The 25,770-nt window shown below is 33.2% G+C and overlaps 2 protein-coding genes across 5 annotated transcripts; one reads left to right on the forward strand and one right to left on the reverse strand.

Annotated features, from left to right (window-relative positions):
- Nucleotides 1-845: 845 nt before the first annotated feature.
- On the forward strand, nt 846-2,457 carry LOC116342553. Its single transcript, XM_031770217.1, has 3 exons — nt 846-1,832; nt 1,892-2,148; nt 2,414-2,457. Exons 1-2 carry the CDS (start codon nt 1,499-1,501, stop codon nt 2,059-2,061), a joined length of 504 nt encoding a protein of 167 aa, XP_031626077.1. The 5' UTR covers nt 846-1,498; the 3' UTR covers nt 2,062-2,148; nt 2,414-2,457.
- Nucleotides 2,458-4,015: 1,558 nt separating this feature from the next.
- Nucleotides 4,016-24,105, reverse strand: LOC116342528 (putative protein TPRXL). Of its 4 annotated transcripts, XR_004201259.1 has the most exons (6): nt 22,674-24,105; nt 9,672-10,020; nt 7,328-7,407; nt 6,896-7,130; nt 5,337-6,200; nt 4,016-5,229 (listed from the first exon to the last, which is right to left on the reverse strand). XR_004201259.1 is itself a non-coding variant. In XM_031770195.1 (5 exons), exons 3-5 carry the CDS (start codon nt 7,405-7,407, stop codon nt 5,805-5,807), a joined length of 711 nt encoding a protein of 236 aa, XP_031626055.1. In that variant the 5' UTR covers nt 9,672-10,020; nt 23,738-24,105; the 3' UTR covers nt 4,016-5,804. The 4 variants fall into 4 exon arrangements, 3 of the variants coding, with proteins under 3 accessions (XP_031626055.1, XP_031626063.1, XP_031626046.1); XM_031770195.1 differs by having other exon boundaries at nt 4,016-6,200; nt 23,738-24,105; XM_031770203.1 differs by having other exon boundaries at nt 4,016-6,200; nt 23,377-24,105.
- Nucleotides 24,106-25,770: the final 1,665 nt, after the last annotated feature.

Here is a 25,770-nt window from a genome sequence, read left to right on the forward strand (position 1 = left end):
GGTGGTCATTTTCGTCTCAAATGGAACGGAGATTATATGCATAGTTTCCACGAATTCCAATGGAATGGATCCACTTGTTTCTTTCACTTCCAATAATATTTGATTTGACAACATAATGTGAACACAACCCAATACATTAAGTTTTAAATTGCAAATCTAACGATTCATTTGTTTATTCACGCTCAAATAAAAAAATAAACAATTAATTTGAGAAGAGATTTGCGTAATTTGATTTGAAATTCTGAAGAAGAACATTTTTTATACGTCATTTATTGCATTTATTTTTCTTTGTTTCAAGTGTTGAAATAGAATTTTGAATTTTCGAAATGCAACCGAATCTTTCTGACATTTTTCGGTTGACGCACACATATACGAACGATATTTGTATATATTAAATATGTGCTCTGCATTCAAAGCGTTCGCATCGTGTGACAGTATTGTTAGTATAAACAAATGCTTTCATATGATTTTTAGCATTGTTCTGTTTTACATTCACAATTCTAAAGTGACGCAGCAAAATATTTGAATTTCGTTATCAATATTGGAAGTATTTCACCACATCGTATAATCGATGTTCATATTGAGCTGATGGGATAAAGATTCCAATCGTTGCCTTTATAAAGGTATTAATACATCGAAATATTGTTCAAATTTAAATAGAGACTCTCTCATAATAAAATCAACTAAGGATAACGTGGAAATATTTTGGTTGGTATTGGTTATTATTAGTTGACAGTTTTTACAACGAGCTGACGACACCAAATATTGGCATCGAATGCATCAGAGTTAGCTGAGATTTCAACGAAGTAAGTCGCTTCATAAGAACTCGTTGTGGTTGTCATTTTGTGTGTTTCAGTCGATAGTTTACATAGTTTGTCGTATGAATTTCACAATCGAATGCAAATCATATTAATAATTGTTCCGTTGGTTTTTTTTCGATAAATTTTATGAATAAACGTACAATTGCATTTGATACAGCATTTTTTTGCGGTGATTGTAACAGTGTTGTTGAGTACAAAATAAAAATGGATTTTTTCTCAATTTTCATTAGAATCACAATGGCAAAAAGGCGAGGACCTAAAATTTTTGGCGGTGTTCCAAGAAAGAAAGCAAAACAAGAAGAAAAGAAAAAAAAAGGAAGAAAATGTCGAAATACGAACACGTAAAGACCCGCCAACTCGATATTTAGAGATGAATATGCAGATTACCTCGTCGGTCACCTTTATGGCGAATGCTTGAAAGCATCAAAAATATCGTATCTGGCGTCACTTTTATTGCTGTATAAAGTCAACGAGGCGTTTGATATCGATGATTTCGATTATTTTATTAAAACTAATGGAAAAAAAGAAATTCGTCAAATTTTCACCGCTATGCCAGACGAGTTTATTGAAATTGTCGAGGAATTGACTAACAACGAATTTGAGTGGCCATCTCGTGACCTGATGGGAAATGCATTTGAGCATATGCATCAACAATACCACCGGAGATTGCCAAATACATGTCGTTGCCGCCGCTAATTGTGTCAAAAAAGGGCTCACGACGCAAAACGTTGGACCGTTGCGTGAAAAAGTTGATCGACAGAGGTCTAGTAAATCAAGCAAATCTGCCAAAAGAATTCAAACCAGAGCGATTAGCGTCACCCAAAATGTACTATTGGAAAAACTGGCCGCCAAACTCTGTGAATGCACTTCAAATGGGAGACGATGATGCGAACACCAATGATCATCATCAACAACAACAACAACCGGAACAAGAACATAAATATCGAGAGCTGCGATTTACCATTGTTTGGCATCGAGACATTGTTGCGTCAAGGTGCATAATGTACAAAGGTACAATTTTCTGTATTAATTTATTTTGAATAATATTAACTAAAATTTATTGATTACAGCTCTGTATTTCATTTTCGATTTAACATTGATAAATTCGTTTGTGAGACCACCACAACCTCGAAGACCACCGTATCGTAAAAAACCACCGGTACGCAGACAACCAAGAGAAAATGCAAATGTTGCTCCAGTCCAAGTAAACAATAATGATCAACCAGCATCAAGCAATTGAAGAAAACAAAACATGTTAACTAAAATAGTATTTTGTGGCTTTGATTTGTACATAATATCTGAGATATTATGTATAAAGTATCCCATGGTAAGAATAATTTTACCAACTAATTGATTACAATTTTTATTGGTGCTGATTTTAAAGCTCTATTTTAATTAACATATTGATTTCAATTCAATGGAAATTATATGCATAGCTCTTTTTGTCTCTTTTTTTTATTTCATTATGACGTTAAATACGACTGAAACAACACACAACTGCAACCCCGCATTCGACCATCAATATATACCCCGATAATGGATAAATTTGCCCCAATATTCACAATAAATCGGGATATTCTTTTATTATCTAGAGAATTTGGATAAAATTAAACAAAAATTGTTGCAGTTGGGCCATCTAAATTTTCAAATTCGTAATTGTAATATATATATATAGATATATATATATATATATTGTTTGTAATAAAAAAATAAAACATCAAAATGAAATCGAAATTTTGGCTTTTTGTTTTGAAATTCTCACATTGGAGATGATTCCCTTTCATTATTACAATTCGTTCGATTCATGATTTTTGCACCCCGTGTTGTTTTGTTTCATTTCATTTGTTTTTAAGTCTTAAATTCATATTTACTCTCCCACCCCCGCAAGTCATATCAATCTGTCTTTATATGTCTAATATCATGTCAAAATAAGAGTTAATTCCTTTGGGCTGGAATTGTAAAGGCTTTGACTGCGTGCATTGGAGTAATGCAACACAATCCTCATTCACATTTAGTACTTATAGTACTGAAATTTAATAAACTCAGACACAAAATGCCGTAGGCAACGTCAACATTGGCGTAAAATTCTATTAAAATCCACTTAAAATGGGAAGAGAAAAATAAAATATTTTCATTTGCCGATATTTCATTTGACGACGGAGGCTCATTGTATCATAGATGATTATTTTGCAAGTCTACTAACGGAAACGAATCAAAAGATAGAAACTTTGGTTTTCTTTTTTTTAACAAAATCAATTTCTAGTTTTGCTTTTTTTTTTGTTTTATTTTTTCATCAATCAGAATTGAGTCAAGCGTTCGCCATTATCACGAATCTTCTTTTCTTTGTATATCCTTTATTATATTATATAACTTCAATACATTGATTCATGTCAAATAAAAACGAAAATGTCGTTGACTTGATTTCTTTTATATTTTAAAGTTAATTTTTTTTGTTTGTTTGTTTGATGAACTGCAGTCTTTTCTAGTGTATAAATATTTTGTTTTAGTTTGCATATAATACGTCACGATCATTCACAATTTCATCCATTTCATTTCGAAGAAATATTCCATTTTTATCCTCATTATAATGAGCCTTAAAATAGGAAGATGACAATAATTCGAAAGAAAGAAAAATCATACACACAATTCCTTCACAACCACAACTTTCGAACCCAAATTTACATCGAATCAAATAAATGTAAGATTTTTTTATTCAAATGTTTGTCCGCAAATTTCGAATTCTGAACGTATTTTTGTTGTGTTTTGAATTTTTATCATGTTAAATATTTATCAAATTAACCCAAAAAAATGCTTAAAACTATTATTTTTTTTTTTCATCTCTTCTTTTACTTATCTATTAATCATAGTGCATGGAATTGTTTGTTATTACATCTATGAAGCTAATAATAATAATACAATAATAATTATGAAAAAGAAAAAGAAAATAAAACTAAAAATGAAAATAAAATTAAAAATTAATAATTCGATTAATTGAATAAATTGTGTGTTTTTTACGACCTCTTTTACTCTCTATTGTGGTAGGTCATTGTATTTAAAATTCATCCACAGTATAGTCTATTGCCTGGTACTCGATTGCAGACGAATACAAAAAACAAAATATTCTTTATTCTACGTCTTCAAAAATTCCTTCAAAAATAAACTGAGAGAGAGAGAAAGAGAAAAAAAAGTTAAAATTGCGAAAAAAATAAAATTATTTTTGTTTTTATTTCAGTTATTATTCATAGTTAGATCTTTGATCTTATTACAAATTGAATTTCATTATTTACATAAGCAAACACATATATGTCGTCATTTAAAATATTCAGTTGTTTTGACTGGATCCAGTCACTGGATATTTTAAGCGTTTTGCATTCTTCGAAATATTTCGATATTTCAATTATTTCGCTTCATTTCGGATTCGTCGATTCAAAACTTGACTGCACATCGGAATTTTTTTGATAAATCGATGGCAAAACTTTGTGATTCTTTGATAAAATGTTCGGTGAAATATCGAACTGTTCTCTCATTTTTTTTTCTTTCTTTCTTTCGTGTTGTTATTGTTGTTGTTGTTGACATTATTATTTCTATTTTGATTTTAGTGTTGGATTATTTTTTATTTCATTATAATTACTACTAATTTTAAATTTATTTTTATCATTATTTTTATTATTATTGAAAAGGCTGCAAAGAGTTGGTGCTGCTAAAAAGCACATAATGATGGAAAATTCGAAACTGTTGCAGAGAAAAAGAAAACAATGAAATGATATTGTTCATGAAGTTCATTTCGAGCATATGATTCAAATTTCCCGCTGCATTTGAGCTTGTGGAAATCAGTTTGGCGTCGATAGTTTCTTTTTTGCCTCGAACTTAAGATCATAAGAACTAAGCAAAAGAAGCGACAACATTGTTTTTTTATTCATTGATCTATCAAATAATATTTACATTTCCAATTCTTATCAATTCAATCGCACTTTTGCTGAGCATACGCACGCACGCACACACACACACTCTCTCGCACACACACACACACACATACACACACACCAAAAGCGTTTGTTTTGTTTTTTTTTTATTAGAAAAATGTGAAACAGCTGTATCTTTAAAAAATTACATTATCGTAAAAGTTAAAGACTAAGTGATGTGTACCAAGTGGAATGGACTCGGTTTGTTAAATTATTTGTAAATTATCTTCATTCTTTCTATCTTTCAATTGCTGTGTGCGTGTGGTTTGATTTGTTTTTCATCGTCGTTTTTTTTCTCTGTTTTAAATTCTGTTTTTTTTTTTCAATTCAATTAAGACTGAAAGAATGCAAATATTATTTTCGATTTCAAGTTTCAATTGAATTTGGGCCATCAATCAAATGATCCTTTCTTTCTCCATTCATCACACATTGAGAATCGAAACGGGCTAAAGAACAAAAAAAGATGTTGTAACTACAGAATGGTTTCTACATTGATTTCATTGTTTCTTATTTAATACGCTCTAAACCGCATTGAATGGGGCCGTTTCCTCACCATATTGCTGCTTTTGCATCGAAATGTGTGTACGAATCTTCCATTTTGTTTTGGCATATTTTTGGTCACAGTGTGGTCGCCTAAATACTGGATAAAAATAATATTTCTCAGCTGTAAAGATCGATGTCATCGATACTATGCCGATATTTTCTTTTTTTTTTGAACATAGAGCCATGGCTTACACTCAAAGTATCGAGCAAACTGTTTGCTCTACTATATCACGATGTACTGCCACACTTCAAAAATAATAATTTTTTTCTTGGGCCAATTAGTGTGCTCACATTTCTGCTAAATTCATCTAACTCTTCTCATCGATGTTTGTTTTATTGTAATTTGGTTGTTTTTGTTTGTTGTTGTTTATTTGTTTTTGTTGCTAATTCAGTTGCTAATGTTGTTTGTGGTGTTTGAAATTATTTTGTGGCTATTTTGCATTTGTTGTTGTTATCTTATAGTTCGATTGCTGAATAATTATCGTGTATCTTCGGTATGCAGCAGTGATAATGACGTAGATGAAGGTGATGATGCTACGCAAACTAATGACGATGACGACGATAACGATGAGGGTGATGGTGATGTCGACTGACTATCTGTACTGCTGTGGAATTGTGATGAACCTTTTGACTGTGTCCCCGTTGGTACGCTACTGATACGGGTGAATAATTTCGCTAACGGATTTTGTCTGGATTTATTAATAGATGAGGCTACTGAATTGCCGCCGGATGACATTGTTATCGGTATATTCAATTCCTGGGCCGGACTATTCAATTTCATCACTGACATATTCAACTTTTGTACCGGCAAATTGATTTCTAATGCCGTTTTATTCGGCGGCGCACGAATGTACGAACGGGTTATTTCCGCATGCTGCAACGATAAGAAAAAAAAACAACAACAAATAAGTAAATAAATAATAATAATAAAAACATATGAGCTGTGATGTAATCATTAAATAACTACTTATAATCGATCAATCAACACAATCGATCATTCAATCTAATCAGTTTCAAATGCATTTGTACGAAAATATGTTTGTTTTGTCATAAAATCAGGTTGACGGTGTGAAGAAATTCAGTACATCTATAAATTACTTTACCGATTTGTCATCGTTTGCGCCTTTTAATGTTAAATCAGTTCGGTGAATTAAATAAAACAGCGCAACAGTATATTCATTAAATTTGAATTGGAATTGGTAGTAGGCAAGTGGATTGAAATCCATTTGTTATTTTTATACATATCATATATGGCATTGCGATAAATTAAAAACAAAAGGCGATAATAACAGTAAAAGTGTGTTTATCAGCACTTCGTGAAGTGTTTATCGCCGAAAATCCAATACTTTTGTTTTATGTTAATTCATTAAATTCATTTTATGCTCCGCTCAATCGAGTTGACGTATTTAATATTGTTCATGTCTCCGTAACATTTAAATTCCGGCCCATATTCGTATCTGAATGTCCACCAAAATTGGTGACTAGGCAAATTGCTTACCGTAAACTCTTAAGTGACTCACGACAAAACCGGAATTTGAATATTATTATATTGCATTGTTCAAAACTTACCGATTGTAAATTACTATAAGAATGGCTCCATTCACCGTCTGGCAAAGCGACATGGTGTGGACAACGAATGATCTCATCACTACATCGATGACAGTGATGCCGATGATGATGTATATGATGATGATGATGCTTTTCGGTCAATAAACTGTTGCGATTCTCCTGCTTACTGCTCAATATTGATGTATTGGCACCAATCAAAAGATCACTTTGCACAGAATCAGAACGCATTCGTCGACTGCAATTGTAAATTAAAAATATGTAAGAGATAGAAATAAATTATCGATTACGCACTATCAGCCAACACACAAACATATACACAATATGTAAACAGTTTAAAGGTTTTTTTACGGTGAAAGAACTTATGGTAAGCGTATTAAACTCATGTACTAAAATCAATTGTAATTGTTCATCAATTTTTTTTCAAATTATTACCGATGATTTGGTGGCGATCCTAAACCAACATCAACGCCGAAACGCTCCATTCCTGCATAACCTGACTGAACTGAGATCATCTGCAATGGAAATGAAGGAAAAGAAATTGTTCACAGATGAATTTATAATCAACATTTAAAATGAAAAACAACGAAACGACAGACGGAGAAAAATGTTCAAATAGTGCGTACGTATGTCTATGATATTTGTATTAATTCAAGGCAATCGGTGTGCGTTGAAGACTAGCGAGATATGTTATTGTTAAAATAAAACATTGTGTTAAAAAGTGATACATTTACAACTGATTCTGATAAAAACACCGAAATATTTCAACTGTTTCAACAAATACAATCGAAAGAGTGCGGGAGAGGTAGTAATTTAATTTGGTAATATAGAGAATGGGCTTGTCAAATTGAATGATAAACGAGGCATCTATAAAAGTACAAGAGCAAATCAACCAACGTATTTGAATCAATTGCTTGCCATTCATCTCAATCAATGTGTATTTGGAAAACTGATGATAAGAAGGATTGACTTGGCAAACGAAAAAAACGCAGACGATACATAATAAATACGAGCATCACACTCAAATCGACTAAAACAAATACAAGTGCATGAAAAATACTTTTACAAATTCACAAAGAAAAACAACACACAGACTCTTAAATGTCAAAAAAATTTACGGTCGCGGTATCTGTCTAATACTATTGACTTAATTCGGGGATTTTTCTTTCATTCCATGTATTGTTCTCTATTTTCTATTGAATATCTATGCCATGGCAATGTTTTTACATTTAATATTTTGAATTACAAGTACAGGTTTAATGGCCGATTGTAGCTTTTGGAATGTGTTTGAGAGCTTTCTATCTCAACCGAATGTTCTTTTTAAATTTTCATTTCCGAATTTTTATGTCTATATATTTTATTTTTTGAGGGCATGCATGTTTTTTATCTCTCTTTCTCTCTCGCAAAATATTTTCACGCTGACAATCTTTAATTTGTTTGAATGAAAGACCCTAAAAAACGAAATGAAATGAAACGATGATTGTGACGAACAGCACTTTTGATAAGAAGACCGAGTATGAAACATAAATAAACGCGTTCTGGTTGCTTTTCTCACATTTTCTGCTGATTTGCTATTGTACTTTATCAAATGTAACGAAACAACGATCACCAGACATCAAATAATGATAAATTAAACAGTACGTTTGCGCACGAATGAACGCCACGCAGCCTTTTCTTGCTATGTCTGACTTCTTTCTTGCTCTCTCTCTTGCACACAGTATAAAAAGATTGAAATTCCTACTTTGTAATATTCCTATCCTCGGGATGCGAAAGGCCGATATTTAATTTTATTTTGTCTTTCGGCGACTATGTTTTTTCTTCTTCTTCTTAATTTGTTGTAGTGGTTATTATTCTTCCGTTTTAGGTTTGTTTTTATTTCTTTTGCCTTATTTTGTTTTGAAACCCAGACTCATGTCGCTTGTAATACACCACAAATGTGTTTACTTTTTCTTAAATATATTATACAACGTTTAGAGAATTTTATTCAAACTTTTGTAAGCAAACGACTACAACTTTGTGTGTAAATGCTTTCGTACGTATCCACGCGCGCGTTCGCGCATGTGTGTATTTTTGTGAAAAAGAGAGAAAAAGAGAGAGAGAGAGAGAGTGAGTGAGTGAGGACAAAAAAACCTATTTTTAAAATATCAAACACATTACTACAATCATTCTCACTAAAATAAGTAAATAAAACGTTGAGAAATGCGGCATCGTCACGCTCAATCCAAGCAAAGTAAATAAAAAACATTTGCCACAATTTTCAAGTGGTTGCTCTACATTTAATGCTTTCCTCTCCTTATTTTCAGTTTGTTGTTGTTGTGTTGGTTGACAAAAGTCTTACACTGGCTGGCCATTGTCACTTAGGAATCTGTGGACCAGCATGTGGATTTAAATCAAAATAATAACAACAACAATATCAAGAACGCAGCTTTCTTTAATCACCTGTATTAAAGAATCAATTGGTTTATTTTTCTTGCTTTTCGATTTAAAAGAGAGAGCATTCCTTCAACTTGTAATTAATACCACCCACAATTGATGTGTCCAATTCAGCTAATTATCTTGAAGCTAATTGTTACTTGAGATTCGCTAACATTTTGATGTTGTTGTTGTTGTGATTCACTGTCTAGCCCTCGTATTGAGACGGCTTTATTTTATTTAGTTCATACTTGAAATTCAATGGATTTCTTCATTCTTACATTTTAATCTTCATATTTTCTTCTTTTTTTTCTTCGATGTAACAGACTTTGTGAAAATAATAAATAATAATCCTTAATCTACTTACGGGTAATGGATGTTCTGCTTCTGGAGTAAAAATTGTTTGATTTTTTGAATCAATAGTTATAGATGATAATTTTGCTGGTTTTCTGTTGCTGCACAGGCCAACTGCTCTTCTCACGCGAACAATCGCAATGATACTCAATTAAATGAAATTCTACACTGGTTAAATGTTGTTTTTGGTCACTATTGTTGCACGAGACACAATGGATGCGCTTTAGTTGTAGTTGATAATACTTTTTTTTATACGATGATCGTATGCATTGATATATATATAAACCAGCACAATACCGAATAACGAAATAAGGTGTGATTTAGCTAACGTCAAAATACGAATCACGACTGTTTACATCAACCTGCAATGGAATTCGAAACAGACAAGTTCGGTTAAAAGTTGCTCATACAGTTGGTAGTTTTATATATAAATATATACATAGTGTGAGAGTGAGAGGGAGGAGTGTATGTGTGTGTGTTAGTTTTATGTGTCTGATTATATGGATATTTCAATGCATTCGGCGTCGCTAATGTTGATAATTAATAGCTTTATCAAATTGGTTCGAGTGAATACACGCGTATACCACTGTCCAGCTATTTTGGTTTGTGCAGCAGCCAAGAGGTCAATTTCGTGTTGGTTTTGAATGAGAGGCACATGACATAAAAGCCGCTTGCAATCAGCAATTTGAAGCTGATTGATTTGTCTGGATTGTATTTGAAGCCAAAGTCTACAGCAACGACGATACTCATTATTTTTTTTTATTTCTGCCTCTATTAAATTACATTCACTCACAAAAAAAAGAAATGTCAAATGTCATGCGAACGCGAATTCATTTATTTTTGTACAACCGCTCTTTTAAATTGGCCTATAGAGTAGTTATTAGTTCTATTTGGTTCACATATGAATTCCAAAATTGTCTAACGTTCTCGCCATGAACTCCGTTGGTATTGGCATAACCCGTGAATTATTTCGGACAAAAAACTCAAACGAACAAAGATCGTTTGGAGGCGTCGTTCAAATATATTGAAATGTTTCCATTTTATTTCAATGATCGCAACCACATTTTTTCATACACTTTTTAAATTAAAAAAAAAAAAAAAATATTTATATTTTCCACATTTACGTAACTGTAGGCTACTCAAAATGTTTTTTCCAATATATCTCTGTATATTTCCCCCTTTTTATGATAATCCGAAGGGGTTTGGTGCATATGTCTCATGAAATTCTGCTGATTTGTATCACATTTTTTGATCGAGAACACCGAATGGTTGTCATTTTGTGATTCAAGATTGTTTTCAATCAGTGAAATAATCATCAAAGAAAAGTATAATTCCACAAAATTGTTCAATCAAATGCGTCTAAATGAATCGTTTTTTTTTTTTTACCAAGATCGTTCAATAACGATGCAATTAAATGACAACCGTCTGAGATCATAACATTTGAATATTTCTCAAGGACTAAACAATTTACTTGTGCCGTTGAATTTTAACTCACACACATACACACACGGATCTAAAGTCAATGCAATGAAGTAGTAGCGCGCACAAACAAAATAAAATAAAATAAACAAACCTACGTCGATTGAGATTTATTGAAATTACAAAATTTCGATCGCACAAACAATAACACAAAAAAAGGCGTTTATTCGAATAAAATATTTTGAAAAATGAGAGAGAAAAAACTAGATCCCACTTTGTACAATACTGGAATTAAAAATTGAAAAGAAGACGAACACAGAAAGCAATGAAACATGTATGAACGCAGTTATTTAATGGAGAACAACAAGGAATAAATAAACAAATCGACGAGAAACATTCAATAAACAGGAGCAGCCAGTCGATGTCTGGCTGCTACGTAAATGAGTCTGTGTGTATCTTTTTCGTTGTATTTGTACCAATTGCATTTCGTCTTAATGTTCGTTATCGGCGAAAATATTCATATCAATTTTTATTATGTAGCCGTACGCGTAGAGCAATTTTCGGTGTCGGCGTTATGGCTTTGGGCTTTTGGCTGTGTCTATGTATAGAACGAATACAATAATGTGCATAGATCGTTGTGGTCGCCGTTGTCGCTGCCGTCTAACGCTTGGCTATATTATCAAAATGTTTGAAATTCAAACGTATACGTCATTCAGTATGTCGGCGGTATGACTATAAAGTCTGTGCACTCACTTCAATAAAAGTCGAACAGAGAATATCGAGCTGACTGTAGCTAGCGCATGATGTCGTACGATTTGGTATACTTTATTTATATATATATTACATATACTCATACATTCATATACATATACTCATACATATATAGCACACACGCGAAATTTCTTTTGCTCACTGTCTGCGGCAGTTGCACCGTCAAGGTCAAATCTTTGTTTGTCTGATTTTTCACTTTGAACACAGGCACGCACACACAAAACTCTCTTTCTCTATCCATCCCTCTGTAGCCATCTCTTTTACACTGTCTGTCTGTCTGTCATTTTGGGTGCTACTTGATATTTTCATGAACATTCCCAGATTCGAAATAAGTATTTGATATAAGCGTCGATACTTCCATGTCGGTTTGCATTGTTTTTTTTCTTCTTTCGCCTTCTCCTTTTTGCCGAATACATGTCTCTCTAATTATTCGTCATCATTTCATTTGATTTGTGTTGAAGATTCATTCTATTTGCATTTTCAATTACTCTCTCGGCCGCATAAAATTGATGGAAGCGACCGATTGTAGAAACGGCGAGTGGCTGAGTATTTGCCATTTCGAAAGCGAACGCAAAAAAAGGAAAGATATTTTACCAAATTTTGCTCAAAATGAAATACCAATAAATCGCACATACATGCGAATTATAAAAATAAAAGAAGACTAAAAAAGACGAGATGTAACGAGATTGAGCATACGTGTAGGTAAGGACAGTACATAACATACAGTTACTCCATACGTCAATAAATCGATTTAAAATTTTGCAGAGCGTGTGTTCCTCTTCATCTGACGCACAAAGGCCTATATTTATCATTACACGAGTGAATATACATTGAACAAACAATAAAAATGTCTACGAGCAATTTGCGGTAATTTTTGTCTCTATTGTGGCTTTTGTCTCTCTCTCTTACTCTACTTCCCACCATCCAAATCTGAATTTCTGCTGATTTTGTAATTTCCCATAGTTATTGGCGAAAAAGGCCCTACCGATTGCATGGCTAAGCGCCGAATATCAACGTGAAAAATGTTCGAATTGATTCGAAACTTGGCCGCTCTTTGTCACTTTTGTTTCATTTTATTTTTATGTCGATTGTGGCTGATGTGTCTGTGCGCATCTCAAAATGTGTGTGTATGTGCGTGTGTTTTGTGTTATCATCTGAGATTGCTGACATAAAAACAGATAGGAAAACGAAGTCATGATTTCTCTAGTTCTCTTTGTAATCGAAGAGCGACAAGCGAGCGATTGTTGGTGACACAAAGTGATAACGGGCTCAAGGGAGCCCCGAAAAAAAAGAAACCGAAAGGAAAATAGTCCGACGATACTAAAACCAATAATATTTATTCAATTGGCTGGCGTGTGCTCGCGTTTCATTATCATCACAATCGTAAATACAACGGTATCATCACCTAGTATTTAAGCAGACACACTTAATGTACGTATGGTCGTGCTTCTACACATATGAATACATTATATTTTGTACGCTTGTGTGTATGTGTGTGCACGATGCCGCTCTTTTTTCCCCATTTTCGAGTGTCTGTCTCAGCGACAAATTTGGTGCCTCGTTTTTGCCATTATCGCGTTGCGTTGCTTGTTATTACTCTTGTCATTGTTGCTAATACCGCATTTGTTGCTGATTTTTTTCTTCTTCTTCTTCTTCTTCTTCTTCTTCTCTTTTTCGTTGACTTTTTATTCACTATATTCTTAGCTGCCGCCGTACAATGTTAGACCGCTACGATTTATTGTTATGCTGTTGTTCGTGTCGTTTCTCTATTTCACATATACGTAAAATAGTGATTCTCTCTCGATGACATAATATATATATATTTTCATGTCTCGCACATGTACGAGAAAGGACGACGTTATTTAAATAAAAAGTCATAAAAATGCTTATCTGTCTCACGTTTGACTATTCCACTCATATATTTTATAGCTTGACGTATTTGATAATTTGCACCGATGCTTGGGAATGTCAAACGCAAAACTTTTCAACGAATATAGTTACCGACTATTAGTCAGCGAGTTGTCTTAGTGATTTTTTTTTTTATTCTTGTAAATAATTTTATTGCATTTGGATCAGTTTTTTTTACAGCTGATTCATATATTTTACTTTTTTGCCTTTCCATGCCCACAATTTATTAACGTTCTTTGATTTGATTTCATCCGGAAAAATCTGATGCTAATTTTATAGTTAAATTATTACGAAAGAAGTAAATCATGTGAAGAAAAATAGTTTCAGTAGTGCGGCTTGTTGCCACGTAAAAAAAATCACATAATCGAAAGTTGTTTTCAAAACAAAAATAGCGTTGATTTTTTTTTTTGAAACTAGCATATTTCAATGAGTTTGCGTTCCTTTCGATTTCAATACTGATTCTTTTTCGATCTTTCTATCGTGTTTTTCTTTGATTTTTATTTTCGTCTGGCGATTCTTTTTTATGTTGCTGTTCAATTAGACCAATTAATTGAGTCGTGCTTGAGATCGCATCTCAAATAAGCTTAAATTGATTTAGCGAGCCATCGATCTATGATTGACATCAACGCGCTCCCACTTATAGATGCCGGCACATCTCATTTACACATTTTGCAACATTTTATTCGAACATTCATTGTAATTGAATGCGGTTCGAATGGCTTCTATTGAAACATTTCGGCGAAGAAAAAAAAATGACGCAAATGAGTATTGCTCATTGCATGAAATAAATAGTCATACTATTCACCTGTCAGACGAACATGATTAATGTATATGCAGACACCAGACACGAGGCATAATCTGGCCCATATGTCAGGGGCATCCGAAAAAAGCGCACAAATTGAAATCGAAAGCGACAAAAAAAACCACACACTGAATGAGGAAAAAAAGAAGAAGAAGAACACGGAAAAGAAAAATAAAATGTCATACAAAACACGAGTTGAGCGTAGCACGAATGGCAGCGCCTTAATGGTTATGAAATATAAAAATTAAAGACAGAAGAATTTCGTTTCTATTTCAAGATATTTTTTGTGGTTTTTTCTTGATTCCGCTTGTACATCGATGATGTAAAGCGTGAAAAGAAGAATATTTTCAAATAAGAAATTGATGTGAACATTCATCTCATTGACGTGCGCTGAACACCATAATTTTTTTTTCTTCTCTCAACTGAGTAATACATTCACGGATGGACAATCGTTGATAGTGAGCGACATATACAATTTCAATAGATGTAGTCGGTTTTTTTATTGTTGATATTTTCAGAGCATCTGTTCAATGTGATGATGATCCAAAGCACACATGAGTTGTGGCCAATTGTTTAGTGACCAAAGTCATCATAGTCAAAAACTGGAGCAATCTTTAATAGGAACAGTGTACTGAGAGCATCTATTTACGTCTTTTTCACTGTCAAATCAATCATTAAATTGAATGAACTCATTTGTTGCCTCAATGTTTCCATTACGAATATTAAATGAAAGAGAGAGATAGATAAAAAGCGTTGCTTGTATTGAAAGTGACAAAATAGCAACAGAGCCAACGTTACACATACAATGTCGACACACACAAAAAAAAACGATCATTGAAGAAATAGAGTGTGACTAAACCCTTATGCATCTATGCATATATGGATATTATTGAGCATCGCGTACTTAAACGATTTAATTGGATGCCAAAACCATTCTAAGGATTACTGAATTGGAAAATATTCACAGATAATTGATGGAAATGAAAACGACGACGACGAAACAACGGAAACGAAATAGGTGAAAAGAGTGATATAAAGAGTGAAAGAGATCACAGCACATCCAATGTGAACTTTGAATGGTTGACATGGTTTTTGTTCAATTGATGTCACAATGGTCAATTGAAAGTATGTTGAGCTTGAAGCTGTTAAAATAGTCGCTTATTCAGCCTTTTTGCCACTTTGATTCATCGGAATTGATATAATTGCCAGTGTGTTTGCATTACCATGTATAACAAATTGTACACACTGAGAGAGATAGAGAGAGTGTGTGAGAGAGAGTAATGTTGCCTCTTTCGAGTTTTCGCATACATTCAGTCAAATCAAATCAGCTTATTCACCTTTATATTATTGATATTAACTATTCATAGAATTGATGGAGGTGACAACGTATGGTTAGCATTCAAAATTGAATTGATTGAACACGTAAAATGAATTGTTTATTCTATTTTGAGATCCATCTCACACACGTCCACACATATTTATAGGGATTGTGTATATGTTAGATACGCGATTAAAGCAGGAGTGAAAATGTGTTGCATGCAAATCAAAACCAATTGTTGTTCATTTTATCAATTCTTTTGAAATGAAAATTACATTTTCGATGATAATTTTGCTTCACATTTCATACCGGATAAAATTGAAGACGATTTTTCATTTCTTTTTATTATTTGAATGACTTTTATTCTCAGAATGCATGTATACTTTTTTTCCCCAATGAAATTGAGTTAGAATATACAATGAATCAAGAATAAATCAAAGATAGCTATCAAACATAATTCGAAATGTCAAAACGAGACAGTTTCTGTCGGCCACAAAAAATAGTGGATAACGAAAGAAAAATAACATATTTGTACAAACATGTTATTTTTCTTTCGAATTCATGAGAATTTCTTGTGTGTATTTTTTCCGTCTCGTCAGTAATCGAAAGAGAAAAAATTGAGTGGCTTGATTTGTGAAGGAACGACAGCAATTTTCCAGCCAAATGCCTCAATATAACACGTTTTATGCTCGACAAAAAACAAAAATCATAGCCACAGTTGATATTGCTTATTAAAATTCGCTAATAAGCAAATGTGCGAATTTAATGATTCGATTTGTCGGTGGTGCGAATGTTTAAACACACGCAACGCTATGGAAAATGCATTTTTACATGAAAAACCTTGTATTAAATTAATAGTTTCACATGAAGTTGAATAAACACTGAACAACAACAAAAATTCGTTGTATTCGTTTGACTTTTGTGTTTATTATATAGACTTCTTCTTTTTATTGTACTTTTCAAACAAACTTTGGCCCCATTGTGAAAGCAATGTCAATGAAAGAATACTGCTTTCACAGATAGACGAGTACATCGTAATAGAAATAGCCAAGAAGTATATAAACAATGATGCATTAGACAATTAATGTATGCCCTCGGAGAATTGCAGGAAGAATACCGTCAGATAATCTCATTCGCAATGAATAATTCCATCTGAATCAGATTTGGGACATAGACACTTTTTGACATCAAAATTAGTAAAATAGAAATCAAAATTCAGAGAATACATCGAAATGTACAAACATCTCGAAAACCTTAACCGAATAAATTATTGTATTGGAATAATTCATGGCGGAAAACCTTATCTGGCGGATTTCTCTGGTGAATTGAGTTCGAATTGAAGACATTGTTCTCTAGGAATGTGCTTTGCTTTAATGATATTAGTGCGTTTGTTTACGCTTTTTTTGTCTTGATTTGAGTCCACGATTTTTTCCCTCTTCACTTCATTCACACTCAATGTGTTTTCTTTGTGCTGAATCCATTTCTTTGTAATGTATGATGATATATGTAATCGGATGTTTGTCTGTTCATTTGCAGTACTTCCACCTATTGTCTGCTCTATATATTTTCGTAAGAAAAATCACGGTGATTTTTTTCTTTCGTTATTATGCGTGAAGTGAACGTAATTTATGATCAGCTAACCAATCGTGTTTGAATGATTTAAAAAAAATGAACAAATTCCAAAGCTCATGTGTATTTTTGTTTAATTTATATTATTTGCAATGATTTTGATAAGGCATACATGCAAGTCAAAAGTAAACGAATTGCTGTCCGCGATGAATGGAGAATTTTTTTTATAAATAATGAACTGAAACGGATGATGACAGTATGCTAATGTGTAAAAAGAGCCTCTTTTACTATTTCTTATTTATTAAACATCTTTCATTCGATATGTACGTCAATGGCGATTTTTTTCTCCTCTTATTTGCGGTTATTTGTTTTTTATTTTGTGAATAGTGCTGACAAACGTGTCTGCGAAAACGACGATTGCGGTAAATTTCCGATAGTTAAAAAAAAATTGCTTATAGAAAAAAACAAACAAACACAAGAAACAAACGCGTTATAAACAGCAAATGAATTGAACATTGAAGACGGTGCGTTTGATGTTAGAAATCCGTAGATTTCTCCGGTATATGCATAATGTACTTCAAAACAGTGCAAGCAAAGGAAAAACTTTATCGGCCAAATGATGCACACCACTTAAACAGATATCAAACAATTGTATGGAAAAACTCGGTGTGTTTGTGAGATCGATCGAATTGTGTACAATAATTATTCGTTTGAAAAAAAAAATATATTGCAAAATCAAATTGTTCCAAATAGCAAACTATTGAGAAATACTATCTCGTCTCGTTGTGAAATTCGTTCTCTGATTTGTGTTCATGCTTTGTATTACTTTGTTTGCCACAAATATGCAGTAGCTTCATTCATACGATTTCATTCGGAACAAAAAAAAATCTTCTTTCATTTCAAAGTGAACTAAAATCTTTCTTTTTCTAAATTACTTCTTGAAATAACAGAAAATTATGCAATTAAAAACGTTTTTTTTTTTAATTCGATAGCCTGATACCGAAAAACTGAACGAGATTCATATATGCCTGAAGATATCAATCATGATATACAACAATTTGTGTTGCATTTTTTTTTCTTCCTTCTTTTCATTTGATTCATTCTGGTTGGTTGCCGTTGAGAGGTTAAAATGACTTTTTGTGATTACGACGTGTTCAATACACATTTCATATCGAGAAGATGATTTGCAACAGAGAATATAAATAAAATATGTATACGAAGAGAGACATAGAACAACAACAACAACAAAAAATAAATGGAAAATTCAAATTGAATTGTGCGCGTATCATCTTTAGTCAGAGTTTTATCTTTGAATCATCAACAATATTCCTTGTTTCAGCGGTGTGTGATGTTCGTTGGTGTGCAGAATGTAGCGTTGTTTTGGACGATCATGACGACGTCGTGTATAAGAAAATGTTTAGTGGTCGCTGTTGGCCATATGCTTATAATTCATGTAAAATTTTGATTTTGTTCTTTTCGCTTGAAATTGTATACTATGTTGAAACTTGCAACGACCAAAACTGGAATGGTTTGGATCAACAACTTGTTGTTGCACATGTTATCTCACTTTGTTGTGCATTTACAACATTTCCTCTTCTTCATTTATAATATATATAAAGTGTGAGTCGACCGTATCTGTCGTATTTATTTGCTCTGTTGTCGGATGGTCAGAAAATATAGCAGACATTAAGCCTCGAACCCCTTTTAATTTGCAGATACACCGAGATACATCTAACCCAAGTCGACTAACTCAAGATGATGATGAAAGAAGAGAAATAAAATGAAGATTCATATATGTCGGTGTGTATGTATATGTTTGTTGGTCGGTGCAGCATGCACTTAATAATGAACTGCAAGACGTAAACCGTCTCTAATGTACCACTTGAATTTCATACATTTGAAATGCAGTGCATCAGACAGTGCTTTTTTTTTTGAATCATGCTCATTCAGATTTATTTCTCGCCGAGAGTATCTCCAACTTTTTTTCTCTTTCTACCTCTGCTCCCTCTCTCTCTCTCTGTGTTGGTCTCTTCATCTCGTACTTTTATTCGTTCATTTGTTCCGAGTGCATTTGATCTTTGCGATGAGAGAGACATTTAAATTGGTTTCGTGCTTGCTTGACTATTTCTTTTCTCGTTATCAGCAACAGCGAACAACAAACCGCGCCACACATTTTAATTAAATACAAGAAGATGACGGCACTCGCGTCTTCGAGCTAAATTGAAATAATAACATTTGCAAAATCGTGTGTAGAACTTTTGCAAGTTTTCGCAATCGAATTATATACATAATGTGCGAAAGACTGAGCGAGCAAAAGAGAAAGAGATACACGTTAGAAACACCTACTTTGAAACGCTTAAAATAGACTTTAAACTTTTCAGTTGAGAGACAGTATTCCAATTCGCCTATAAAATAAAAGATTCACAGTGACAACAACATTGTGACAATCATTGCCATCGTTGAATCGGTGTGGTTGTTTTTTGTTTGGTGGTAATAATTCAACATTTTCAGCATACATTCAAACTTACACATTGCATTCGTTTGTTTGATTCCTTGTTTCTTTCTTTCTTATACTGGACATGAGTTACAAAAAAAAAGCGAATCGATATATGTGTGTGTGTGTGTGTTTTAGTTGATGATGCTGTACATATATTCATGTCTTTTATACGATCGAAAGAGCATAATGAGAATTGTATAATGATATCGGAAACATTTTGCATTTTGGCAAAAATTATGATTCGCTGGTAGACTTTGGAATTTATTAATTTCAGTGCGCGTATATATTGAATTTGGTCTCACCATTATAAGTCACTGAAAGGCGCAATTGTAAGTGGAATTCTACCACGAATTGACGATTAAAACTGAGTAAAGGGGACTGCGGTCCTTGTTCGCAACTATCTTACTCAGGTGAGATAATAATAAATAAAAAATTTTAAGGTCAATACACAACAGGGTTCAGTGTATATATTATTTCTTGTTTTATTTTCTTTTCTTTTTTTTGTATGTGAATGTGTTTCATTGCTCTTCGTTGCATTGCTCAATGCAGCACAGCTCTCCGCTGTTTTTTTCTTCTCTTACTTACGTCTCTCCATTTTTTTTCTCTCTTCAGTTTTTTTTTTCGATTTTTTATGACTCGTTATTTCTTGCTCTCCAAAGCAATTACCGTAGACATTATATTGTAGGCGCATATGCAATGAATAAATTATTTATTAAATAAATACACTCGACATAGAACAAAATGAAATAAATATTAATTGATAATGATACGAGAATAATAGATTAATTAATACAAACGTACGGCGAACATGCATGTGTGCATATACATTGAACACAATATATAACGCACTCATACACGCTCGCCTAAGGCACTCTACACTCGACAAACTGGGAAAATGAAAATCAGCAAATTTTCGTTTTTTTCTACTTCTCCTTCCGCTTGTGTATTTCTTTTTTTGTTACGTCTATAAGGTTCAAATATTAATGTAAAAATATTGGAATATTTGCTTAGCTTAACAAAATTGTGTCAAATTGGCCATTAATCAATACGAAACGGTAGACAGATTGAGCAATCCGTCGATTTGTAGCAAACTTTTTTGTTATATATGAAACCATAGTAAAACGGAAGCTATGGCAAATCATTCAGATGCTTTTCCGTTCATTTCTTTCGACGTGGTTCGCAATAAATACAAGAATATTCGGTATTATGAACGTAGATTTCGTTTCGAATTGGAATAAAGGTATTTTTCTTTTTGTTTTGCCGTGACAGACTTTAAAGTCCACAATAAAAAAAAACCCTAGGGCTGAAGACGAAGACGAAATGCGAATGAAACATGAACTACTTGTAAGTGTGAACCATGTCATATTACAAAATTGATCACAAATCAAAAATCTTCTATTTTTCGTGTATGCACAATCGTCATCATATCTTTTTTGTGATACAAAGTTTTCATAACGTGGAATCAGACAAGTAGCCGTGCATACGTCACAAACACGCGCATAAAATTCTACATATGCTAGCCATCAAAAGCGCTATGAAATCAAATCGGAAAGGCAAAAAAAAACGTCAAAACAAAAAAAATCGAAAGCAAGCAAAACACGCTTTGAAGTGAGTTTTGTGTGTTTGTGTATGCCTTTGAGCTGACGTTGTTTCATTTAGCCGCTTGCGTATACTCGTTTGTTCGCCTTTTTTTCTTTCAATTTTGGTTTTCAATATGGTTACGGTAAATTTTCGAGCTACCGGTCATGGCAAAATTCAAAGCAGTTGTTTTTTTGTCGCTTCTTTTGTTGAGGCAAAAAAAATGAAATGTTTATAAATAAAGTGTACAGGTTTTTTTTATGTCGCGGACTATTTCAACTCATCGACTCTTATTATATTCATGCGTTGAAATCTTAATTCTCTCATTATTATGGTTTGGCATGTGTTTTTCTAATTGGTTGAAATCATCGCTCAGTTATGCATACTTGAACCAAAAAAATAAAATTAATGAAAAATCTCTAAATACTTTATGAATGGCCGATGTTCCTTGAAAAAAAAAACAGCATTGTATCCAATATCGATTAGCCATACAGAAACAAAAGTTGCCCAAATGACGAGCCACGTTCGTAATGCTAAAATTGTTTTAACGAATAAATTGGCCCTATTTATTCTCAATTAAAAAAAACATGTATGTGACTTGATATGCAAATGTTTTGTACCATTCAAAATAGCTTTTTAATCGAATTGAAAATTCGAAGCTTTTTGGTATTTTGGTGAGAAAGCGAAATAGAGAAAGAGAGAGACGTTTGTCAATTTGTAAGAAAATTCGTTTCATTGAAAATTTTCGCGATGGTTTTTGATAAGAGATCAACTTGAGCACAGCGACTGAATTGAAGGAAATTCATATTTATGTTAACCAAAAAAGTATAAATAATATTCTTAGCTCTCACACTTATGTTCATGATTTTGAACGCATGTTTATGCGTTCACAGTCGGCGCGTGTTATTATTATACTTTAAACGAGTTTCACTAAACGTCTTCCTTTCTCGCGAATGCTTCCACCAAAATCTCTCTTGGCCGCATGCAACTTGGGCTCATCGTTTTTATTCAATTAATAATTTATTTATTTAATGATATTATTTTCATTTCTGTACAGAGAGATAGAGATAGAGAGAGAAAGAGATATGGAGATAGAGAAAATGTGGAGTATTTTTTGTTTCTTGTTTTGTTTGTTTGTTTGCTTGGCACTTACTTTTTCTTCAGTTGATAAAGTTGTTTTTGTGCATTGAATGAGCAGCCGAGAGAGTGTTGCTCTAACTAAAATGAACCGAATCAAAAGAAAGTATGACAACAACAGCATATCACACAACCACACTGTTTTATGTGCTCGTCACCGATGCCTTGGCTTAGGCTGAGAAGTTTTTTTATTGAGAAATCGAAAAACACATAGAGTTTAAGTTTATGTGAATTTTTCTTCGTTTGTTTTTCTTTTCGTTTATTTGATATAAATTTTTTTTTGATTTTATGCAAAAAAAAAGTTTGCAATTTTTCTATCACAATAATTACACACTTTGCTCGTCGAAGCGCTCATTCAAAACAACTGCGGCACGTATGTGCGTGTGTATATGATTTACTTTGTATTAGAATGACAGTGCGACATCAACAGAACACCACAAATACTTTTTGCGGAATAGTTTCGTTGGTTTTTTTGCTTGTTGTGTTGTTGTTTCTCATTTCATTGCTTATTCATTTTTACGTGTTTGCCCCGGCTAGGTTTTGCTTTCTTGTTGTTGTTTTTTTTTTGCTTCTCAGTCTTATTTTTCTCGAAAATGAATAAAAAAGAAAGCAAATCTTAAATATTTTTTCTCTATCCGTTTCGTTCGTACTATCTCTATGCTACGCTCTCTCTATCTCTTTCTCACTTTTGCCGCACGATAAAGGATTTTTCAAATTACTTGAGTCGGCCCAAATTTTGTTGAACAGTCTTATCGGCTGTTGATAATGATTATAGAATTAGATGCACAAAACCGGAGCACAATCGGAATTTTTTTTTTCCTCTGCCAATAATTCGCATTTCATTTTCCACTTCAGACGCTCATTCCCATAGTATTCAGACTTTCAATTGAATAATATATATATATCTCCCTCTCGTATGTGTCACAATGTATATATTTCTTTCTCACACTTTACTGTCTCGCCAAAATATAGATGCACCTTTTTTACTTTACTTATATACGTATATTTGACTTGTTTATTTGTTTTCTGGCGAAAAAAATTATTTGTTCTATTCTTTAGTAACATTAAAATTTTCTTTACTTTTTTTTCTCTCCTTTCGTTTCCTCTCTGTCTTTTTCTCTTTTTATTTTCTCGGAAAGGTCACTGTTTTCTCTCGTTCTTCTTTTTATTCTATTTATCGGCTGTTTTCGTGTTCAATTAAATTTTTTTTTTTCATTTGGAATATACATCAAAATATTAATTTGTTTGCTCAATCGTTCGATGTGTTATATGTCAAACACAAAATAAAACAAAATTGAAATGGCCTTTTTAATTTCAGGACAAAAAAATTGTTCGATTTTTAAATAAAATCATCTATTCGTCGCGACAACATAATAACGAGAACATTTTGTGAAACGAACTAAAAAAAGGAAAATTTACAGCGCGCGCGATGTTAACGAAACGATGACGATGACTCCGAACGACAGAATTCAACTTACTACTCTGCACCACCAACATCGACAGTCGACAGTCGACATTGCCGTCATGTCGTCATATTCAACGGAATAAAAAAAATCTTTAGCGTTTCAAATGATTTTCACTGAAACCGTTAAGCTTCGCTTCTACTATTCAACACACATAACATTTTAAAAGCTCATCAATGGACCTTCCATTCAGATGTTGAACCAAATTCATTTACTGGTGTGAAGTTTATTTTATGTTATAGACATGTTCGTTGATTAAATGATTGCCTTAAAGATATTTTATATCACCAACCCAGTTCAGCACTCAGTAAGCACAATTACACACATGTGCGGCATACGAATAAAAGGAGGAAAAAAAAAACAAAAAAAAAACGTCACACAAACGCGCTCACATACACATAGACGATGCCATGTTACCGACGACTAATACACGAACGAGTGCCATGTCAGCGGCTCTGAACGACGGCAATAACAACAACACAGCACACCGACACCGTTGGTGAGACGATTTAAACATAAACGATCGACAAAACAAGACCAAGTTGAAATTAATCATTGACAGAATTTTGATCAAATACTTTTGTGAATAACATTTTGATAAAAGAAAAATATATATACTTGTCTTTTGTTGAGACATTTCGTCCAATAGACAATTTTCAGCAAAATATATAGTTGACATTAAATTTTTCGGAAGCGTTATTCGATAGCGGCAAATTCGTGTGCCAAAACGAAAGCAAGTTGATTGGAATTCAACCGTAATGTTTTCATGTGTATCATAGTCCGGTGTATATGCAAACCATGTAGAACGGAACACTCACACATTCGTCCATACACACGGATCGCGGCTCTTTACCGCTTATAGTCGCACACACAATTCACGCACATTCTCAGTGATGGACTAAGCTCGCACCCGAAACACCGCATCTGTTGCGAATTCATGCAATTGAATGCGGCGTTTCGCAGAAATGCCAATTAGATGGTATTAAATAATTGAACAACCATCTCTGCGTCTACTCGCACGTACGACTACACACAATGTGAAAAAGAGAAAGAGCGATAGAGAAAAGAGAGAAACGAAGAGACAGAAAGAAAGAGAGAGAGGGAGAAAAAGGAAAAGAAAGAGAGTGTCTGTGTCGTCATACGAGCTGCATAACGATATGGCAGAGGGAAACCTTTTCTCCATTCACGGTGTCTATGAATGTGTAACTCTACGAATGGAAAATATACAATAAGAAATCTTTAGCGGCAGTTATAACATACCATTTGAACGATTCTCTCTCTACTTCAACTTGTATGATCGATTTGATGACGTTACTTCGGTTAAACTGTACACGTACTCTGTTTGCTGGTTCTCATTCGATTTGAATGTTCTAAAGATATTTTCCGAACGTTTCACGGTTCTGCTGAAAGGCAATCAGACATGGCAAAAGCGATACTAGGCGAGACAGACACACATAGAATAGCCATGTATGCCGAATGAATAACTAAAATTGTTAGCAAAAAAAACCAACAACAACCATAAAAAAAAAACGAAAGAAAAAAGAAGTCGGACTGTAATGTCTGTATTGTTAACGTGTATTCTGTTTGTCTGATGCTGCGACATGCGTATGAGAATCACAATCGAATTCTTGCTATACCTTTTGCAATTGT

This window comes from Contarinia nasturtii, unplaced genomic scaffold (genome assembly GCF_009176525.2).
Source record: "Contarinia nasturtii isolate CC-2019 unplaced genomic scaffold, AAFC_CNas_1.1 Cnas_scaffold_129, whole genome shotgun sequence".
NCBI classification, from domain to species: Eukaryota; Metazoa; Arthropoda; class Insecta; order Diptera; family Cecidomyiidae; genus Contarinia; species Contarinia nasturtii.

Excerpts from the sequence above, each read along its gene's own strand:
- LOC116342553 (XM_031770217.1), top strand. The coding sequence starts at position 1,499 with ATGTCGTTGCCGCCGCTAATTGTGTCAAAAAAGGGCTCACGACGCAAA. Across the intron at positions 1,833-1,891 it reads AAGGTGCATAATGTACAAAG|CTCTGTATTTCATTTTCGAT; the intron begins GTACAATTTTCT and ends TATTGATTACAG.
- LOC116342528 (XM_031770195.1), bottom strand. The coding sequence starts at position 7,407 with ATGATCTCAGTTCAGTCAGGTTATGCAGGAATGGAGCGTTTCGGCGTT. Across the intron at positions 7,131-7,327 it reads GGATCGCCACCAAATCATCG|TCGACGAATGCGTTCTGATT; the intron begins GTAATAATTTGA and ends TTACAATTGCAG. Across the intron at positions 6,201-6,895 it reads CTTATAGTAATTTACAATCG|CATGCGGAAATAACCCGTTC; the intron begins GTAAGTTTTGAA and ends TTATCGTTGCAG.